The 22,639-nt window shown below is 48.7% G+C and overlaps 1 protein-coding gene across 1 annotated transcript; it reads right to left on the reverse strand.

Annotated features, from left to right (window-relative positions):
* SUPT6H (suppressor of Ty 6 homolog (S. cerevisiae)) lies at positions 1 to 22,639 on the reverse strand. The gene is made up of 37 exons (XM_009887238.1): positions 22,531 to 22,639; positions 21,887 to 22,045; positions 21,626 to 21,696; positions 21,138 to 21,140; positions 20,781 to 20,976; positions 20,021 to 20,105; positions 19,356 to 19,629; positions 18,010 to 18,111; positions 17,390 to 17,506; positions 16,760 to 16,849; positions 15,556 to 15,698; positions 15,084 to 15,235; positions 14,468 to 14,566; positions 14,174 to 14,303; positions 13,917 to 14,067; positions 13,343 to 13,497; positions 12,547 to 12,742; positions 12,062 to 12,201; positions 11,866 to 11,983; positions 11,146 to 11,222; positions 10,844 to 10,979; positions 10,280 to 10,417; positions 9,796 to 9,963; positions 9,145 to 9,272; positions 7,842 to 8,049; positions 7,236 to 7,383; positions 6,851 to 6,993; positions 5,953 to 6,093; positions 4,714 to 4,909; positions 4,317 to 4,555; positions 3,889 to 4,002; positions 3,262 to 3,386; positions 2,656 to 2,768; positions 2,169 to 2,246; positions 1,914 to 2,080; positions 373 to 560; positions 1 to 187 (listed from the first exon to the last, which is right to left on the reverse strand). The coding sequence occupies exons 1-37, from the start codon at positions 22,637 to 22,639 to the stop codon at positions 1 to 3; spliced, it is 5,184 nt and encodes a 1,727-aa protein (XP_009885540.1).

The following is a 22,639-nucleotide window of genomic DNA, read 5'->3' on the forward strand; positions in this document are numbered from 1 at the left end:
CTATCGATCCATCTCATCCAGCAGCGGTGTGGCGTCCCCAGCGATGGACATGGGCGTGCTCTCGATCATGGGGCTGGGAGACGGGCGAGGAGTCAACCTCTGCTTCTGTTTCCTCCGTTCAGCCTCCTTCTCCTGGAGCCACTGCTCGGCCATCTTCCCCCAGTCGATCGCAGCGTGACTGTTGGTCCTGCAGTGACACAGGCAGAAGGTGAGTCACGCTAGCGGGACAGCTTCCCTGCCCTCCCTCCCTCCTCAAGAGTGCCACGTGGGAAGGTGCAAGGCAACCCCACCACGCTGGGTCCAAAAAAATCAACAAAAGCAATCAACACGGGACACAGACGGACACAAGCACCCAGCACCGGAGTCACTCACTTTGGCTGCTGCCTCTGCCTGGAGCTGGACGATGGCTGGGACTGCGTCTGGGACTGGGTGGACTGGGGTGTGGTGTTGGCCTGGAGCTGGTACTGGGGCGTCGTAATCGGCTGGCTGGGGGTAGTGTAGGAGTAACTGGGGGTCATCAGAGGGGTGGCCACCGGTTGCTGTGCTGGAGTTGTGAAGACCTGCAGAGAGCAGAGAGTGTTAAGGGACAGAGGGCAAACCCTGCCAGGCTGCAAGGCGGAGGTCTGGCACGCTCGCCTGGGAAGCTGGTGCCCACCCTTGCCACACACTCCCAGCCCTGCTGGAGCCCCTCAACTGGGCAAGGAGAAGTTTGCAGTGACCATTGCCCGGGGAATAGGGGCTGTATGGCAAAAGGAGTAACACCCTGCTGAGCACAGACATTTGTTCCCCTGATTGCCCACCCAACCTGGGCCAGCAGGGCCACCACAGCCTGCTCTCCTTGTTCCCCCCCGCCCAGGGTACAAGGGGTGATGCTTAAACCAAACAAGAGGTGTGCACAAGAGACACTTGGGGCAAGCTAGCAGAAATGACATCTTGCCGTGAGCATGAAGAACAGATGAATTCTTCCCCTGTGGGCTGCAAGAAGGTGCAGCAGCTCCCGAGACGGCTCCCTCCCACACCCCAAGCTGGCTGGCTCACTGTTTGTCCTTTTGCTTAGTCTCTTTGCCTCCTGGTGTTCACCTCCCTTTTCCTTCAGATTGTCTTGATGATAATTACATTGGGTTATCCACAGTCCCTGCCTATCCCCAGCTCAGCATTACTGTGCCAAACTCCGTGAAATCCTCCCAAGGTGGTCTTAAAAGAGGATCACTCCTCCCTGCAAGCCTTGTCTTGCAGCACTTCTTCATTAGGTCTCTAATGGCTGGGTGTGTTTTTTGTACCCAGGCACCTCAGTCCTTCTGCAGCTGGATTTAGCCTCGGGATCAGCTAGGGAGCTGGAAGCGTGGGCTGGGAGGAGGTAGGCACCAACACACATGAGGAAAAGCTTCAGCGTGAGCCGAAACTGTCCAATTCCATCTTACTCCCTGCAAAGCCTCTGGGTGTTCGGTCAGGCTGAGGTGTTCGCCTGCCGGTGCAGCTTGGAGATTAGCACGCTGATCTGAAAAGCCCTGCAAACTCAGCGCATAGTTTCACAGCTAATCTCTTCCACTGGCAGCTCACGTTGCCAATTCAGGGGTACAATCAGAAGGCTGTGCGCCCTCACCGCTGGATCCCACCTCTCCACCCTGCCGCATTCCTTGGGGGGCCAGAGCAATTTGCTACTCGCTTCAGCTCTCCCCAGCACAGGGCTGTATTAACGTGCCTCATTTCCTCAGCCACAGGAGGCGAGAAGAAACCCGGTCCAAGAATCCAGCCAGGCTCCCCCGTGCAGCACCACAGGTACACAACTAGGACTGGATGATCCCAGGTAACGAGTAACTCCTTAGGCTCCCAGTGGAGCACCCATGGGACGGTTTCTAACAACCAGGAGAAGGCACGCAGCACCTCCTCTCAGAAATTTAAGTGACACTTACGTGGTACGCGCTGCTGCCACCTCCGCTGCCTCCATAGCCGTACTGACTGGATGCCCACTGCGCAGGGGTGGCATTTGGGTTCTGTCCCTGGCCTGTCACAGCAGCGATGGCGCTGAACATCTGGGAGGTCATGTTCTGCGGTAGAGCATTCACTGCACGGGTCAGGTCTGCAAGATAGACCCATCACGTTAGACAAAGCAGAGTCTGGAAAAGGAGCTCGTGTCCCAATTCCAACCAGGAAAGGCCTGCACTGACCTGCCAGGTTAATGTTAGCTGGAGTAGCATTAATGGAGGCTGGAGTCCTGGTCCGACTGCTACTGCTGGGCGTAATACCTGCAAAAAATACAAACCAAGCGAGACGGATTAGTTCTCCCAGAAGAGCAGCTATTGACCTGAAACTCAGGATTTGAAAAAATGCAGGCAGTGCTTTTACTGGCAAGATGCTATTTTACCATCGAATGGTGTATGAGGGTTGTATGGTGGGGAAGGCCAAGGGAGAGGAAAGGGAGAAGCGCAGCCTTTGCTGCATGGCCCACTTGGCTGAAAGATTAACTTTCAGGAGATCTCTCAATGTGTCCACAGAAGCCAAACACTTGAGCATTGCTTTGAAACTTCCCACTTATAGAAAATCCTAGGACACATTTCAGGGACAAAGAACGTGGAATTGTCCTTTACTAACTGCTTCTGCTGCGTGACAACTATGAAACAAATAGTTGAGGCACTCAGATTTTGGGGTGCTCACCTGGAACAGGGTCCTGATAATGATCCTTAAACCATCGAAAGAGTCCGTTCACGGTAGGGAAGACCTGGCCCCGGTAGCGGAATCCTTCTGGCGTCACTGTCACATACTCTATCCTGTGAGGAGCAGTGAATGCAGGAGAGCACAAGAGATGACAGACTGCTTCAGCGCCACACCTGCCGCTGTACAGCACCCTCACACAAACAGGTCACAGTCACAATAGGTAAGACCGACATATTCAGGCAATGGCCATACTGGTAATAAACAGACAGACCTACCTGAGTCACTTTTATTTTGTTTTCAAACAAGTGCTCCAAAATACCATGCTTTTCCATGCAAAAATCTATCAATCATTGCCCATACCCCAGTGACAGCCCCTGCACGGGGCAGTGCTGCTTGTGGCAGCCAGCTGGTTAGAAACACAGGAGTCTCCCGAGTGAGATTTACTCCCAGACATGGGTCCTCTAGTGTCAAGAAGCCAAACCCTGGGTAAGGGGAGGCACGATTTATGGCAATACTGACAGAGCTGGAAGAAAAACTGGCAGCAATAAGCTGAGGTGTGGTACTGGCAGTACTCAGCTGCAGCTGTTGGGCTTGCTTCTCACTTACCTCGGTTTGCCTCGAGGCTGATATCCCAAGAGGAATTTGCCAGGTAGATCTTTACAGGCACTGATAAAGTAGGGAATAAATGTTGGCTTCTCTTTTTTGGTCTTTATCAGCAGCTCTTCCAGCTTCTAATTAGAGAGAGAGAGCGAGAGGGGAAGAGAAATGCTCAAGGAGAGCCTGCATTTTCAGCAACACACATGGCCTATGGATATCTCCCTCTGTGCTGCAGTCAGCCCTTTTTCCTCCCAGCCCTGATGCCAGTGATTCAACAAGGACCACCAACTGCACTGTTTCTGCACAGGGTTGGTGCACAAATGTCACCAGGTCAGAGAAAGCCAATACTCTCCCTTCAGCGAGACCTGCTGGCAGGGCAACCCTCTGCTGCTCTGGCACACCACTGTAGCACACCACACTCTCATGTCCTAACTCCGCTGCTCCCAGACAGAACCTACCTGAGATCCACAGCTGGAAAGTGACTGCCAAGCCCCAAGCAACAAGAGAAAGATCAGAGAGCTCAGTCCAGCAGCAGCTCATGCCAGACTCAGAGTTTAAGACCATCCTGAGACAAAAAAACTTATTCTATGCTCCTTTATCTCCCACACAACCTACCACAGCCTGGGACAGGCTCACCTTCTTGTCTCCGCCGTTGCAGTCCTGATAGTATTTGTGATTCAACAGGTCTCTGGCAAAAGAAGCCATTGGCTGGACATAGCGAGCAACAATTTCATCCAGGTCTTCAAACTCCTTTGAACAAACACATTTAAAACATTTGAAGAGGTATTTAACAATAAGGAACTCTGATTCTAGTATACAGCTCTCAGTCATACATTCTGCACAGCAAGGCTGGATGCTTTGAGGGAGGGGAAAGGAGGGGAGAAAAAAAAAAAAAAAAAAAGAGAGCTGAATATTGTCTAAGAATCTGGGATCTGCAGTGGAAGTTAGTCTCCAACAGCCTGAAGGCAGCCGCAAGGACAGGAAAGCTGTGCCAACCTGTCCCTGCCAAATAAGTACTTCTTCCCCACCAACTCCTTGCCAGACATGCTCTGCAATGCTCTTACCTCTGTGTTAATCCAAAGTGTGGAGCCGAGGCTGAAGGCATTCTCCTTGCCCTCTTCTCGGACATCCACATGTTGGTAAATCCCATCGTTCACCTTCCAGGTGACAGTGAGGTGGTTCTCCCCTTTGCTACTTGGCCGAATAATCACATCCCCTTGGTCCATGGTCTCCATCATCTTCTCAGCTTGCTTGAAGCTAATGTTGTGGAATGACGGGTGAGCAATTACTCTCTTGATGTATGCTAGAGGACAAAAAGGAGTGTTTAGGCTTCCAAGAGGAACTGCTTTATTCCACGTGTTATGTCTAATTGTGCTTATTCTCCCGAAGAGCTCTGGGAAGGCTGGCATTATGAGGCAGAGAGAAAAAAAAAGAAAAAAAAGAAAAAAAAGAGAGACTCACTTGTCCGCTGCTGCTTTCTTTTCATGTCTTCTTCCTGTTTGTGATCTGCTGCCTCAGAGTCAAAGTCATAGTAGGTGTCTTTAGGCAGTTTCCACTCATTGTTCTTATCCATCAGGTCCGAGGTCCTGCAGGTCAGGTCTGCACTGAACTTCTCAATGTCGATCTTCATAATCCTGCAGTGAACGGTCATTCCCACCTACGGGAGAGGGGCAGGCAAAGCTGATCAGCAGGTTTGGCTGATACGCCAGCCTCCCTGCGCTACAGAGCGATCTGTGCGGGGTCACGCTGCCAGGAAGGAGGTACAAATTACCTCACCTGCTTCAGACTGATACAACCTTTACAAGCGACCCCCAAGATGACTAGAATCAAAAGAGATTAAAGGAAAAGTGGGCAGTTCTCCAGCATGTCTACTCCCTATGCCCCGTACCACACAGGAAACTGCATATCTGGAGGCTGAGGACAATTATGTTTGCTATTTGATGCATCTTTAACAATGAGAGCAGCAAAACTGGACTTCAAGATCTGCAAGACAGCAGTTAAGTCTCTTCAGAAACAGAGTGGAAGTCACCCAAAGGACTGCTGTAATTAAACGGGAAACAGAAAATACCACCACAAAAACTGCAGTGTCTTAGTCCAGCTAACCATGCTGAAGTTAACGACTCTTTAAAGAAATGCTGAGACCTCTGAGCTTACAGGATTATCCATCACCTACATGGACTGTCAGGGGGACCCCAAAAGACAGCAAAGATGTTAAACCTCTATTTTATCATGTGACAAAAATATGGTTCTGCTTCTTTCTGACCTGAGCAACAGCGGTAACTCCGATGACCTCCACAAAGGAATTGAGACAGAAGAAAAAGCCATGAGAGAAGGAAAGTGACCCTTGCATATCTAACAGCAGTTCCGTGAACTCTTTAGAAAGCCAGAAACAAAGGGCAGCTCTGCATTAGAATGCCTTCTGGTCTCCTAAATCTAGACTTTAGCCAGACTATAATAAATCCTCCCGCAGTACAACATGTTAACTGATTAACATGGTTCCCACCAGCTGCCGAAAGAGATTTGCACTGTGGGAGGACACTAACCAGAACCTGAACTTGCTGCTCATTTAAAGTCCTTAAATGAAAATAAGGTTTGAAACGTCATTTAGGGAACAGTGTTATTAACCAAACTCTGACTCTGGTATTGGCTCTGCCCTGTTCCAGCTCTTGCTGGATATGTGAAAATCCACTACTTTCATACCTTCACCCTTTCTTCTGGTCGCTTGACCACCTTATCGCTAAGAAATTTTGTTGGGATGAAGCCAGCGACGCCATTATCCAGACGTGTCTTCACTCCAATGGCCTGACCTGGGCAGGAACCGCTGTCAAAGTGGTTCCAAACCTTGAGCAAGGCAAAAGTAAAAGTCATTCAGCATGGAAACAAAATAGCCTCGGCAGCTCACATTCAAACAAGTCTAAAAGCTGTGTCAGCAAACTGGTGCGGCCAGCAGAGACATGGGGAAGGGCAGGGGACAGAGGACTTCAACGAATGCTACCCAGTAATGCAATCTTCCTGCTTCAGTCCTGCTCAGCTTATAGGGCTTTGCAACCAGGAAGGTCAGAACATTTTTAGATGCTGAACACAAGCCTGCAGCTAGGGCTGGTTTCTAATGAACGCTATAGGGTTTTAAAGTCGAGGATTATCAAGGCTGGAATTCAGCAATGTTTAGAAGAGACCTAAAGTACAGCTGCATTAAGCAGCAGGGAGGCCAGATAAGTTCTTAAAATTGAGCAGGTGGCAGAACAAGCTTCTGTTCTCAGTGTCACGGGCAGTTTCTCTGCGTAAAACACAATCCTAGACCACAAACAAGCCTGCTTTATGTATGTGCAAACAACCGGTCAGCTTAGCCCCAGGTCCATTTCACTTCTAGCCCAGTTCACTAAAATCTATAATGCAGCTATAAAGGACTTGCCAAATCTGTACTGAAGCAATTAGTCAAAAATGGAACAGATTATATTTGCAGCCAAAGGCCACATTCAGTTTGGGATCCTGGGGCACTGCAGGCACAATCTTGGCTCTGATACCTTGTTTCCCAAAAACCCTATAAAACGCTCAAGCCTGCAGAAAACAGACTCCTGAGAAGGAGAAGCAGTCCCACCTCGCTGAGCTCTGGGAAGTTATCCTGCTGACAGAAAGGACACTGCCAAAGGCCAGTTTCGTCATTTCGTATTGCCTGGTCATAGCTTTCTCCTTGTGGCCGCCTGTGGGCTATCCCAGTCACATTGCAGATGATCATTTTACCTGTGGTGTGATGGAAGAGGAGAAGGAAAGAATGAAAAAATGAAAGCCAACTATAGAGCTGGGCAGTTCCCTCGATCTAAGGTAGCTGTGCAAAAAGGTGTTAGGAGACTACCCAGGTACTTGAAAAGCTGCTCCACGTACAGGCAAACATTGCACCGTCCCAACATCACCCTCACCAAGATTCCTCTGCCCCACTTTACACATCCTAAGTCAACTTAGGATGACAGAAACCAGGGATGTACCTATATAAAAAGTCTCTGGAGTTTCTTTGGTCAGCATATTGAAGACCTCTTCTGTGTTTGGAGAACGGTATGGGGTTCTCAGGTCCTTGTACCGGCAGCTTAGTTCAGCTCGAATGTCGTATAAAGTGATATGCTTGTCACCGTAGCCCTGTGTGGTATTCAAAGGTTATAAAGCCATGAGTAGCAGGAAGAAGGTGAACAGCGAATCCAGTATAAGTTGTGAAAGAACTCAAGGAACTTATCAAACAGCAACTTTAAAAAAGAGCAATGCACAGGGTACCATCAAACTGTTGAACTCAGTTACAGGGTGTTGAAGAAGTAAAAAGTACTGATATGTTCAGAAAAAAAGTTAGATCAGCTCAGGGAGGACAGCTTAAATGGTCTAATTACTGTCTCCTGCCTCCTTCCTCCCTCTGCTCCAAGTGTACTTTCTGTAAGTACTTACTACATGCCACTGTCAGACACTGAATACTCATCATGGCTGTTTATACATTTTACAATGGCAACAGCTAAATGGTCTGCTCCTAAAAAGGATAAGGGTCACCAGCTATAAAACTTAAGAAACAGAGCTGGACAGTAGAGCTTCCCCTCTGCTTCTCAGCACACCTGTCTTTCCAGTTCTTCAGCAAAAGCATCGAGATCCAGGTCTTTCAGACGTTCTGGGTTTTCTAAGATCTCCTCTAGAGCTCCTGCGGGATTAGCATCCTCTGCCGACTCATCGTATTCTAAGGCATCCACTGCCATTTTTCTTGCCCATTCGTAGGTTTCAGGATGGACCCTAGACCCATCTAGGACTTCAATGTAGGAATCGGTACTGAAATAAAATGAAAGCAATGTTCAGACAAGGACTCTGCAGAGTTCCAGAGTCACCTCCTTCACCTCAATAATGAATCACGTTGTTGAGCACCACTAGTGGCTGTCTGGCTGCTTTGCCACCGCTGCCCTCAGTGGAACAAACTACTCTAAAAAGGACCCAATGAATTCTTCACTGCTAAATCAACAGGAGTCGAGGAAAGACATAAGAAATTCCAGTCTGCAGCTCCTGCACAGCAAAGATATAGCCAGGCATTTTGGATGCTATCTAGATTTGATCACTCCGTGTGCTATAAGCTGCTCTGTGAGCACACAGGTCTTTACGGTTTCTCTCCTCATACAAAATAAGTGTTACCAACTGGCAATGCAGCCATCTGCATCCAGCTGTTTGGAGGAATCTACACTTTGCCCCCTGCATGTCTGGGATTTGTATCCTGCAAGAACCAGGCACCTAGCGGGGCCGGATCACTCAGAGTAAGGATTCGGCCAGGTGTGCTTTCTCAGACTGCTTTTCAAAGGCAAGAAGGATACTGTGTCAGCCCCAGAGAAAGCACGTTTCCAACAGGTCACCCTTATGCGCAAAGCAGGCAGCTAGAAATTCAGAAACTAGGTTACTGCTGTCCTCCAAACACACATCTCTTGTTTAGTTACCAGTAACCTAATGCTCTACAAACCTCCCAATATTGCTACTAGTTTAAGAGGAAGCTAAATTGCCAAGTTATGCCTCAAGTTTGAAGCTTCAGAAAAATAAAATACTGATGGTGGGACTAGGCAGAAACTACAAAAAAGCGCACGACAGACATGCATGACGACTATGTTAGGGAACAACTGTTTTTAGTTTAATTCCTCTTGACCACAAAGGGCCTTTCAAACCATAGCAAGTTATATAATTAATGTTCTGCAGCTGACATTGCTGTGCGAGTTTAGCTGCCCACAAGAATCAGATTAATAACCAGCGACACCTGAACTTGGCCAGTCATCAGAGAAGCCACACAGAAGCTCCTGGGAACATGGACACCACAGAAGAAGATTGCTTCAGCCTGCTGCTCATGCTAACTCCATCCCCACATGACATCAGATGCAACCCAATACCCACCTATCGCCCAGCGATGCTGTGTCAATTTTGATGAAGCCAGCACAGTTGATAAACACCTTGGGTCCCATGTGACACATCGTAACCAGCTGGGTCCTGTTCTCCAGACGCGTGTTGTTTTGTTTTAAGATCTGGAGAAAGGTAAGAGTATAAACCCTGCTATTCAAACACAAGGGTTCTCCAGGAAGAGCAGAGGACTCACACTAGACACCGCAGTGTTCAAAGCATCTGACATAATCAAGCCCATCACAACTCATAAATCGTTGCCCCCTGCCTGCGTCTCAACATTGTATGAAAGGAGATGACTCCACATGGAACAGCTCCAACTCTCAGGAAAAGCATTGGCTTTTTGCCTTGTGTTTTCTACAGTACAGAGGCGTCTTGATACTGTAACAGCGCATCCGTTCCCGTGGGTTCAGGAGCTAGATAGGATTGACAGATCTGCTGAGTTGCTTGGGTCTATCAAGGACATAAGTCCATGCGCAGCTTCGGGGTTAAGCGCAGTGAGATAACACATACTAAAATACACCTCAATGGAGCTGTCAGCTGCATCTGGCACACGGGACCCTGACTCATCCTGTAACAGCACTGCCATCAGGCCAACTCGCACATTATCGGTGATGAATTGCTTCATTCCATAAGAAGCCTCCTTACCTTTAGCAGGTGAGTGCCTTTGCGTGGTCCCAGGCCACACACGTACTGCAGCAAAGCCTGGCTGTGAGGGTGCGCAATCGCCCGATTGACATCCACTCCCACCTCGTTCACACGGTTTATGAATTCACAGTAGAGGGCATTCAGCAGTTCCTCCTTCACCACATGCTCCTGACAGAAAGCAGAGGTGTTAGCCTCGCAAGAAGACACGTGCAACGTTTTGCCGTAAGGAAGCCGAGCCAAACACAACAGACTGGCTCTCCGGAGCTGTACTGCGCCTCAGAGTTACCCCTGAGAACAGCCTAAAGGCAGGAAGCAGATGAGCTAAAGGAGGCAAAAAATAAGTGCTTTGTAGCCTGAGTATGGCATAGAACAGGCAGAACTTGCACCAGTTCAACTTGGAATACTTTTATGTGACAGTAAACTTAGTCTTAGGCCTCCCAGGCCACTTTCTCTTGCAGAGAAGGATCCCAAAAAGCAAAGTTACCTGCAGAGGGTGGAGTTTTAGGCAGAGAATATCCTCATCGGAGCTGCAGACCTGGGCAAACTCTATGAGGGGGTCCTGAATGCGGCGAGCAAGGGAGACGGCTTGGCGCAGCAGAGGTGGGTAATCGCGGAACTCATTCTGCAAGAGGCCAGAGAAACAGGGGGAACCCTGATGGTGTTTTCACACTTTATAGCACAAGTAGCAAAGACACATCAGACAGGGACTGGAACAAGGGAAGTATTGGGTGCTCAGGGCAAAGAGAGCTGAGGTCAAATGCTCCCAGGAACTCTGCTGCAACTAGGCATGAGACAACCCCATCCACGCAGCTGAGCCAGATTCATTTCAGACTCCATCAATATCTACTTTGTACATCTGCTGGTGCTGTTCTCTTCAGGGGAGCCTAAATAAGATGTTTTGCCTTGACCCAAAGATCAGTACATCACTATCTAGATGGATTACGTGAGGCAGCGGATGACAGAAGGCAGGGCCAGAGCAACAAATGGAGGATGAGACAGCACAAGTGAGCAACAGACTAAGGGATAGCTGAGATAACAGAAGGTTCACCTCAGACTTCTTGCTGTTCATGTAGAGGATGGCCAGTTCATTGTCTACCAGCTCCACTCCAATAGAGGACAGCTGCTGCCCTTGATCCAGCTCATGAACAATTCTCTTTACATCCTCCATCAGCATCTGAGCATCCCTAGGGAGAGACGGCCAAGGGGATTGAGGGAAGAGTGCAAAGCTGGGTCCTGGAATCACTTAGGGAGATAACCCCAATGGGTTACCTCGCACCACAAACAGAAACAGTGAGATGTGGACAGGCATGAGCAAGGAGACTGGGAAGTGGAAGGAACACAAAGACTGACCTGTTCTCGCCTGCGATTGTCACCACGTGAGGCTTCTTGTTCAGGAGGAATTTTTTCAAAGTTTCAATATCCTGGGCCTGGAAAGGAAAGCGAGGCATGTCAGAGTAGAAAAGCTGGAGGGTTTCTGTACTGAGCTAGCGACCGGTCCTGGGTTCCTGTTTCATAGGGCAAATCCTCCCCCACTGCCACCCTGATCTGCCACCACGACATGAGCACAGCTAAATGCCTTCTCCACAGACTTGTAGCTCCTGACTACTGTAAGGACAAACAGGAAGGCTCTGCAGGGGGAGCACTGATGGCCTCATGGTCTGGTGTTACAAGATATCAGCACAGGTAGGGAATGGAAGTCAAAAGCTTGCCCCAGGCTCCAGGAGGTCCCACAGCCTCTTGCTATTATAAGGTTATCAGGGACAGGGGAGAAAGCTTCTGTAGCTGGGACCACAGAAACTCACAAAACCCCAAAACCAACAGAACTCAGGAATGGCAAGGCCCTGCCACTCCCCATAAGAGAAGCAGAAGAGATTAATTAGAATCTAACTGGAAGCAACCATCCCGCCAGAATAATTACAGGGTGGGAAAAAGGCAGTATTCTTGCATGCGAGAGTGACAAGGCCTGAGCTGTCTTCAGACTGACTATTCCTCTCCAGCCCACAGTGGATTGCACAGTACCAAAAGCAATGTGCAGGCATTCATCTCGACAATAGGTGCACCAAGGCTCACCTTCTTTTCCCTCTCTTCCTCACGCCAGGCGTTCCTTCTTTTTGTGAAATGCGGCAATCGGAGGAAGTCTGTAACCTCACCCTCTCCATTAACGAGGGCGCAAAACACGGGGTGGTCCCTGCGAAACAGAGATCACTCAGACACGGAGGACTGCTAAAGCTGAACATGGATCCAGAGGCAATTCCTTTCCTCCTACCTGGCTGAGGAAAATGCAATGCCTAGTACCCGAATCCCTTTCCCTTGGTTTTCATCCATGAAATCATCATCTTCCTCCACCTGCTGATCAGGACGGTATGAAGCTACTTTTAGCCAGTTGTACAGTTTCCGGCTGCAAGCCTGGTAGAACAGAGAAACAGAGAGAGGAGTGAGAAAATGAACTGTAGGTGCTTTGGCATAGCCCTTCTCCACGGGAAAGTTCATGAACTGCTCAAGGCAGCATGACAGTATATTCTGCCAGGAATGGGACCAGCTCTCCAGAACCATGGAGCCCATCTTCCCTGCCACTGAGGTATCTGCTTTTCTCTCCATCCTTGGGAAAGAACCAGACTCAGACCCCTGCCTGCCTCCTCCTTCCTCCCAAAAGCCTTTGTATGGTCTGTCAGTAGCTGTCCTCAGCATGCTGCAGGACTGTTAGCATTTGTAACCCAGCTGTGACTCAGACTCACTTGTCCCTCATCTCACCTTGAGGACATACTCCTTGGCCTCCACCAACAGCTTGTTCTTCAACTCTTTAGCCATCTGCACATAGAGGAACTGGTTGAGGGACCGCTCAATAGCCATCGTACGCTGCCGATTCCACTCCTGCACCTGGTGGCTGAACTCATCCCGATAATAGAACTGTTTGATTTCCTCAAAGTACGTCTGGTCGCTGCCATAACTGTAAAAAATGAGAGGAGCAGATACAGAACAGCTCCAAACATCTGCATTGACACCACCACTGGCAGATTCCTGCACAGGGATGTGATAGCAGCACCTCAGATTCAGTGAGCTGCCCGGAAAATTTAGAGAAGAGCCAGTCCTCCCATCAAACACTCCTTTAGCTGCAAAAGCTATGCTGCCAGACAAATTGCAGCTGAATGCCATGCTGGCAACACAGAGGGGCCTGATCAGTGCCACACCAGACAGCCCACAGCCACTCCAGCACACCCATATTGCACAGCGTGGCTACTCAGATGTGCAGCAAAGGAACCAAGGAGCCACGCAGTGAGGGGGGGTGGGAAACAAGCATCGTCTTTCACAAAAATCCTGAAGGCTTCAGAGTTTGCCTTCAAATGAATAAGCCAGACATCTTCTAAAGTTTTCATTACGATGAAGAAAAAAGCAAGACCCTGAGAGGCTGCTTGGCTTTAAGGTGCAGAAAACCACCAGGTCATGACTTCCAGGAGCAGTTTGGATTACAGAGGAGCTCTAACAGCATGGTGGCACTGGATGAACGAGCTCTGCCGAGGCATGGATGGCACAGCCAGTGAGGACTCACCCCTCCACTCCTTTCATGTCAATGCTGATATCTATTGTGAGCAGTGCCTCCTCCTCTGCCAGGCTCATTTTCAGGAACTGGTCATCTCGCAGCTCCTTCACAGGCTTGTTTTTCAAGTATTTAAAGGAATAGGCATAGTGGGCTTCATCAATATCCTGGGAGAGAGGAGAGAGTCAGCATGCATGCAGTGCATTCATGAAGAAAGACCCTTCTGTAGACCGTACCAGACAATGGTTTTTATTCAATACACCCTCACCCCTATGCCTGCCAGTCTGCATTTGCTTCCCCAGCAGGACACAGTGGAACTCGTTCCCAGTCCCAGAGAAACAGAGACTGTTCCAGTAATTGAAGGCAACATCTCAACAGCAAGAATCAGGTCTGATAAAATGCTGAGACTGAAAACGCAACATGCTGCTGAGCTGGCCTCTGCAACAGCCTAGCTCACACACCACTCTAAGATTTATTCAGGATTGGCAGTGACATGTGAGAAGTTTTCAGATGCAAAAATGAGTATTTGTATGTTATTTAGATCCCTCCCTGAAATGACCCACAGAGTCAGAGCTCCCTTCCTTACCTTCTTCCCCTTTTTGGTTGGTGAAATGTTGATTTTAGCTCTTTCTTGGAAAGTCTGTCTCAGGACCTGCCTGACTAAAGGCTCCCTGGCTATCTGCAAAGCCACCATGTACCGGGCTCCTTCCAGCACAGCTTCAGGGCTTGGGAATTGACTAAAAGAAAAAAGGCAACATGAAGACTTAGGACTTGAGAATGCCCCCAGATTCCCTCCCTTGTGTCACATTTGCAGCACCTCCACAAAGATCGCCCCACACTGACCTACACACATAATCCTTGGCGAGCTCCAGGGGCTCTGCAGGGAACTGCTCTGTCTCGTGACGCTGGTAACTATCTCGGAGATTCTCTCCAAACTGCTCAGGTGTCAGACCAAACTTCTTAGCTAGGCCATCTGGGGCAAAAAAAAAAAAAAACCACAAAAACGATGAGGACAGGGGTACTGTACCTTATATTGAGCAAAAATACCAGTCCTCCTTCTACAGGTAAGCCACACCACCCAGAAGAGCACGCGGGCTAGGCCACTGCAAGCTCAGTGTGACAGAGCACAGCCCTTACCCAGCCCAGCTGTCTGACAGATGGTGTACATATCCCGACGGGAAGCCTGCTTCAGCTCAGGCCCTTTCTGCTCATCATCTTCGGCATCCTCCCCTTCACCTATGGGAAGGATATGTTTAGCAAGGCCTCTTTACAGAGGCATCCAGACAGCCACAGGGCGTCAGAAGCACAGCAAAGGGATCAAACACAACCTACGTTGTCCAAAGAGTCCCTAAATTCCACAAACACACCTCAAAGGTCACAATAGCCTTAAAATTATTCAAGGATAGAAAAACACCCTGAAAATGTTATCTTCTCTTCAGTTTCACTCTTTAGCAGTTCTAATAGCAGTATCTCTGGGTTGCACATTAAAACACACATCAAGGTGGCCGATCCTTGCTTTGGCTCCTGCCATAAGGGGTGGTATTCAGTCCACTGGAAAATCAGCACCTTGTGTGGCAAACTTTAAGCCTTTTCAGAGATGACTGGAAGACCTGGGACTAACTTGAGATGGAAGCAAACAACAGAGATGCTCTGTGCAAACAAATGGACTTTTCAACAAACTTTCTTACTACTCATTTAAACCAGGATTTTCAAACAGCCCACAATTAGGAGACTATGAAGTTTGGGGACAAACCTTCCTCCTCTTCACCATCCTCTCGGATACGCTTTTGCTTCTTTCGAGCAGCCTTGGCAGCGTTCTGCATCTTGGGGATGTCTCGCCCATAGTACAGCAGGAAGTGATTATACACGTCCTTCAGCTCGTCCATGGACTGCACGTCCTTCAGCCTATGGCACGCAAAGCCAGCACGTTACACCTTGCTCGCAGCTGAGCTGTGGTCAGAGCACTCAAGGAACCTGCTCTGCTACAGGTCAGGCAGAGTGAGCACTTGGGCTCACCTTCCAAAAGTTTTAAATATTTCTCATTACTGTCTTTGTGGGGAGGCTAAAGTCAGTGTAAATATTTCTCATTTTAAATATTTCTCATGTCTTTGTGGGGAGGCTAAAGTCAGTGCACTGCAGTGGCCAGAGAGCCTGTGCCGTTTGGGCAAATTAAGGCACATTTTAAGTCATTTTGGAATGAATATAAGAAAGCCATGGCACCATACCTCTCCATGTCAGTAGTATCCAGGGCTCTTATTCCATCTGCCAAGGGCTTGTCTGGGTCAGCAGAGATTTGTTCGTACTGATAGGCCTGCATCTTCTCAAAGAGACGTGTCAGGTTCTGCTTGCGGATCTTCAGCTGGGTCCACTAATATGAGAACAAAGACTTCCAGTGAAACGCACCATAGCTGTGTGGCACATCTGACTCCTCCCTTCCCAAATAGGGGCTCCCAGGACCTTGGGATATTTGTCATATAGAAATAATCATAAAAATCTTCATCCACAGCCAAGCCCAGATGTGACACATATGGCAGGTCTCATCTTAGGGATGGATCATATCAACAGAAAAAAAAATAATCAAGGTTTGGATCTACCTGATAGTAGAGAATGAACGTGCACTCCTTGCAGGAAAGATAACTACACAAAAGGAACTTGGTGAAGGGAAAGAACTGTGTTGAACCCTCTTTTGTCAGATAACCCTTTATCACCACACGATAGCAAACATACAAAAAAAAAACCACACAAGGTCTCCACAGCCAAAACAAAATCTGCTGTATTAGGCTAGGTGGGAAGACGTGTGTCAGTTTCAGCTGGGATGAAGTTAACCTTTCTGCTAGCAGCTGGTGTAGTGCTCTGTTTTGGATTTGGGATGAGGAATAGTGTTGATAGCACACCAGTGGTTTTAGTTGTTGCTAAGCACTCAAGGCCTTTTCTGCTCCTCACACTGCCCTGCCAGTGAGCAGGCTGGGAGGGCACAAGAAGCTGGGAGGGGACACAGCCGGGACAGCTGACCCCAACTGACCAAAGGGCTGTTCCATACCATGTGATGTCATGCTCAGCATATAAAGCTGGGGGAAGAAGAAGGAAGGGGGGGACACATTCGGAGTGACGGCCTTTGTCTTCCCAAGTAACCGTTAGGTGTGATGGAGCCCTGCTTTCCTGGAGATGGCTGAACACCTGCCTGCCGATGGGAAGCAGGGAATTCCGTGTTTTGTTTTGCTTGCATGCGCAGCTTTTGCTTTACCTATTAAACTGTCTTTATCTCAACCCACTAGTCTTTTTTTTTTTTTCCCCCTCTCATTTTTACGATTCTCTCCTCCATCTGAACTGGGGGGTTAGTGGGCAGTAGCATGGTTCTGGCTGCCGGCTGGGGTTAAACCATAACATGCTAAATATTGATGGATAACAACCAGTGAAAACAACCCTCACCTTCTCATCCCACTGCCAGACCCTCCACAGGTCATTGATGTGCAGCTCTGGCTCCACATACTCCTTTCTGTAGAAGGCGATGAATGGGACCTGGGTCAGAAATGAGACTCTTCACCACCATGCAGGAGACCGGGCTGTTCTTGGCAGCCAGGAATCCAGAGAGTGCTTCTGTTCCATGTGGGAGAACAAGCTAACAGGGTAGCAGTGTGGGACATGTCCCAAGCCATGCCCCAGCTCTTGAGACCATTCCACCAAAGAATACACCGCATACACCAAAAAGCTGCTGCAACATCAGGCACACCTCAGAGAATAGGTTGAATGGACCAAGCAAAACTCAGGATACCCTGAAATTCCTCCACCTCATTTAGCAGCAATTTGTCCAGGATCAGGGAAACACAACGATAGCAGGCCCATCAAACAGGCCTTAAAAACTCACGCTGCCACAGCTCACATAGGATGAGCTGCACTTTCCAATGAAGCATCATTTTGTCACAGGAGAGGCAACCAGGTACAGTACCTCAGCCTGTTCTAGTTTGCTACCCTAAACACTTCCAGCAGCCCCTCTGCTAATCCTGTCAGGATAAGAAGACAGCATCCTTATCTTGGCAACCAAGCCAAGTCGCGAATTACCTCAAAATGTTGATTTCTCATGAAATTTAGGGCTTCTTTAATCTTCTGGATGGTGCTGGGCCCCTTACGGCTGAAGCTGCTGCTGGCTTGTCCACGGTCGAGGTAGTCAGAACTTTCCTAAAAGGAGAAACACATTGTGTTCATTGTATTCCTGAGCTGACCCCCAAAAGAGCAGCCCAGGCTAAGGCTGGAAAACGATGGTCCTTTTGTTAGATGGGAACACAGGCTTAGGGTACACGCTCTGATTTTAGACCACAGAAAATCATCCTAGCCCTGACTGGCTTAAGGAAAACGGAGAAGCAGCATCTGGACAAGGTAACTGATGGCTAAAAGCAGATTACGGCTAATACCAGTTTAGCCCTAAGAGCACAGTGGCTCAGAGATCTTTCAGTCATTCTTGACAATTATTCTTGCAACTTCTCTGTGTTCCTTTTTGCCCTGTTTTATGGATGTGAAAATGAAGACAAGTGCATGTTAAATAACCTGCTCAAAACCAGAAGGAAAGGTACATTGCGCACCACGTTCCTCTGAGCAGACTCCTGGAACAATTATCTCCAGGCTGGAAATCTGCAGCACCTTCCAGTCCTCTTAGGACAGAAGTTCCAGGCATAGTCCTTTACCTGCAAGGAGATGGTAGGTGTCGCAAATGCGTTCCTGTAAATCCAGTCAGCTTCCTCCTCCAGCTCATCATCTTCAGCACTCTTCACCGGGATGGATCGCAACTGCGAAAACACAACAAGATGAGCAGAGGCACGTGCAACACCAGGGCTTGTGCTACCATGTCTTCAAGCCTGGAAATTATTGTTTTGAGCCGCAGGTTGCTTATGGGGTCTCAGTACCTCCCACACCCACAGGGCTTTGCTGAGGACAGCACTTCAATGTCTGCATCTTCTGAGCAGACGGGAAACCTACATCAGCTTTACACTAGGTAAAGGCAGGTAACAATTCTGTCAGAGGCTTGTGGAGAGGCCCGCAACGGTGTGAAATCTTCCATGATGATCAAGTCAGGGTACCCCCACTTCCTACCAGACTCCCAAACCCTCTGCAGCTACATCCTCTGTTCCACTCTGTGCCCGTGCTAGCCTTGGTATGACGTTTCTTGCTGCAGCCATAGAATAACAGAACATAAAGCAGCTCCAAACCCTCTCTGGGCATTTAGTCCCAGCCAAGTCTCTTTCAGAAGGCCTGCTCTAATCATCACTGACACCCGTGAAGACGACAAAATGTCTGAACAGGCCACATATGGCCAGAAGACATTACACACAGCGTTTCCTTGTGCTGTGCACACTGGCATGGGAAAAAAGGTCCTTCTGAAAAGCTGGCAGCTTCAGACGTCCCACTTTACAAAGCAGGGTAACAAGCCTCTGCACAGAATTACATTAACATACACTTAAGGGAGACTGAAGAACACAGACTGTTCAGGGAAAACCTGATTGCAGGGTAAAATTAAGACAAAAATATGAGATACCAGCATGATTCCTAGCAGCACAAACAGGACTCCACATCGAGAGCAGTACAAATCCCAAGTGCTTGGATTAAAGTGTGTTACAGAACAGTTACATCTTGGCTGCACATGGCTAGGGTAGAAAATTCGGCACTGCAGCTTCACTCTTGCAATCTAGAGATACAACTCATGGGACTACTAACAGCACACAGCATAAAGGACATCTCAGCAAAGCACAAACCCTTCACCACTCTCAGGAGTGCAACACTGGCACCCAGTGGCCAAAGAGAAACTATGACCAGTGCTAAGAACGGGCTTGCACAGCTACAACAGTCACTGATGTGTTTGAATGCAGGGGTTCAGCCTATACGTTTAACAGCTGGAATCTTCAAAGAGGGAAAAAGAGATGCCAAAATCTAGCCAGCAGCCAGGTGAGAAAGCCAGCCTGCAGGTCCCAGGCCTGCTGTACTCGGTGGGAGCTGAAATGCTTTCTGCCTGCACACCAGCACTCTCTTCTCTCACCTGGAACCTCTCAGGCATGTCTGTCATGCGGATCTCGTTATCCTGGTCCGTTAGGTGACTGCTCTCCAGCTCACTAGGCTCGTACATCTCAAAGATGCTACGCCGACTGACGCGCTTCTTGGCAGTCTTTTTGGGTCGTACACGTGTCTCCCCTTCGGCTTCTTCATCCTCATACTCATATTCCTCCTCCATCTCCTCATCGTACTCGTTGTACTTCTCAAACTCATCATAGTCGAAGTCCACACCAAAGATTTCCTGGGCTTCCTGCAAAGCGCTGGAAGGCAGAAACTATCGTTCAGCCCCACAGTGCAGTTCAGAGACTATCCTTCTGGCCACACAGAGGTGGCCAGAGCACCTAAGTCTAAGCTTTAGTTTCGACCTAGACTAAAAACTCATGGAAAGGTACACAACCCTGAGCTTTATATGCAAATACTTCTCTTAAGAAACCGGTTTTGGTATCCCTGTAAAAAATCCAGGGGAGAAAGGAAGGAGTCAGACATTTAAGAAATAACAGGCTAGAAGCCCCATGTTTAAATTTATCAGGTTCCTTTGGGGAAAGAGCCCAGCGGTATCCAACCACAAGCTGAATCACGCTGCAGTTGCAAGCATCAAATACGCTGAGCACTCTTTTCAAGGCTCCAGGCCAACTTCCAATCAATACTTACGCATCTGTGTATCCAGGGAGCTTCTTTCGCCATTTTGGCTTCTTCAGAGGTTGTCCATCGTCATCCACAATGAAGTCATCGATGTCTGGACATTGAGAAACAATTTAATGGTCAGAACACTCGTATATTAAACTGGTACCTCTGACAAAGCTCAGCTGAGCCAGCGCAACTATAAGCTTCCACCACAGACTTAGGCTGCCACTGGCTGTCAGTCTGCCCAGCTACCCACAGCATCTCCTACACCAACCTCAGAATTCCAGGAGTCTGAACCACAATAGCAAGCTAGAATGAACTTCCAAACACAGGCAAAGCCATCTGGCAACTACGTGCAGCTCACTGCACTGAAAATACACTCAGAAAAGGCCTTGCTGCTTTGGACAGTAGACAAAGAATTCTTGAAACTCTTTCAGTATGGTACTAGCAGTGGTAACAGGCTGCTGCTGAAGAGAAGCAGGGCAGGCATGCGCTGTGCTAGTAGGTCCTAAACAGTGCCTCAATTTCCCTCCTTCGAAGCATTTCCATTTTGGAGGCAGCTTAGAGGAGATGTTCAACACCTCAGCACATGTAATGTGCTTCTGCACAAAGTAGTTTAGACAGACAAACTAAACCAGCCACCCAGAAACATTTAATTCTAGCGATTGTACTAATCAGACCAGCAAGACCTCGACCGCAACAGAGCTACAGCCTTTGGTGACTTAACTTGGTTCCTGTGCTTTAATCCTAGGACAAACTTTGGATGTAACTGACCATCTATACTTACCAGATTCATCTTCCTCCTCCTCCTCTTCCTCTTCTGGTGGAGCAACAGGAGCTTCAACAGCTTCCCCTCCCTCCTCGCCTTCACCATCCTGAAAGATTTCTTCAGCAATGGCTTCTTTCTCATGTTCTTCTTTTCCATAGTCTTCCTCTTCGTCATCCTCATCATCGGACATTTTTCGCACACGCCTGAATTTTTGCTGCAAGTAAAAATGACTTGTTAGTTGCACGTAATTCCTGGCACAGACACTCAAGCTCAGTGTGGTCTCTGCCAGGCCAGAACTGCACTTCTACTCCCCAGGTGGCACCTGAGAAGGAGCGGGATGGAGCCCAGCACAAGCACACAGGGGAGAAAAGCCACCCCCTCAGCAGCCGTGCTCGTTGGGCGCAGCATGCACACAACATAACTGCCTGCTGAGGACTGTACTGCGTCCAGGCCCGTGTCACCTGCATGTGTCACCACCAGAGTTAGCCTGGCTTGATGTGTCTCTAGCAAGCGTGACAGACGGAGCTTCAGAGCCCGTAAGAGCCTGTGCTGACTCTGAGGTTAGCACCATGGAGGAGAAAGTTATTGGAAGATGGGCTCCTCCGAGACTGTCTTGCAGAGGTGGGAGGGGAGGTGTACAGCAGACTTTAGGAACCAGAAGAAAGTGGTTTGCAAGCTCTAGGAAGCCAGTTCCCAGTTGTCTGGGCAGGGAGAGATCCTGCTTCCTTCATGCACTCAGCTCTCCCTTTCCAAGAGGGCAGGAGCAGATGGGAGGTACCACTCGCTCCCTCCAGGCAGGAACCCACCTTCCTTTGTGCAAAGACACACCACACCATTAACAGCAGCATGGGAACACAACTCACTCTTTTGACTTTAACACCCAAGTTCTCTTCAATGAGGTCAAAATCATCATCCTCCAGGCGGTCATCAAAAGCTAAGAGAAGAAAGCAGAGATGAGTTACGCTCTCCCTTTACTAATCTGGGAATGGACCAACCAGTGAGAAGGGAATAGCTTATCCAGCCCATGCAGACACCCAGGGCAGACAGAGAACTCTGCTCTCCGGCAGGGCAGTGTGAGAGCATTACCCTGTGGTTTTATGATGAACAATCACCATAAAACTTACTGCGCTTTCTCTTTTTGTGGCCAACATCGTCCTCAGAGTCTCCAGAGTCGCTGGCTTCTTCCTCCTCTTCCTCTTCCTCATCGTCGTCATCGTTAATGAATCCTTTCAGGTTCCCCTGCTCATCTTGATCATCGAGATTCTCCTCCTCCTCTTCCTCGTCTGGTGGAGAGCAGCAAGTGTTAAGACATGTACTCACTGGTTATCTGCTGAGACTCCTTCTCAGCTCTGTGCAAATGGCACCTTCCTTCACATTACCCATGCAGAGTTTTAATGGAATACTTTTACTGACACAGAACCCAGCCTGCTTCTCTTGCCATAACCCCACTTATTGTCTCATGCTCTCTCTGCAGAGGGAACAGGTGGAGTGGTCACACTGGGAGAATTCCTCTGCTTTTACTGTTTACTATCAAATTGTGAGACTGGAAGTCCCACTGGGGTGAGGCAGCGTACTTTCCATTGCCAAATATAAAAACCACCTAAGCACTTTGAGGAAGGGAAGCACTTAAACAGCCGAGATTATCGACTACAGATGGCTATGCTATTATAGCACAGTTATTGCTCCATCTGCAGAGTCACGGGATTTAAAATAGAGCAGCAAGGCATACAAACAATTCAGCAAACTCAGAACAGACCGACAGACTCACCGTCCTCATCTTCCTCTACAAACTTCTTGGTTACTCTGGGTACAACCTCCCCATCTTGGTTGTACTCCTCCTCTGACTCCTCCGCTTCACTTTCTACGAAGTCAGACAT

The sequence above is a fragment of the Charadrius vociferus genome, unplaced genomic scaffold (assembly GCF_000708025.1).
Source record: "Charadrius vociferus isolate BGI_N301 unplaced genomic scaffold, ASM70802v2 scaffold1746, whole genome shotgun sequence".
Classification (NCBI taxonomy): Eukaryota; Metazoa; Chordata; class Aves; order Charadriiformes; family Charadriidae; genus Charadrius; species Charadrius vociferus.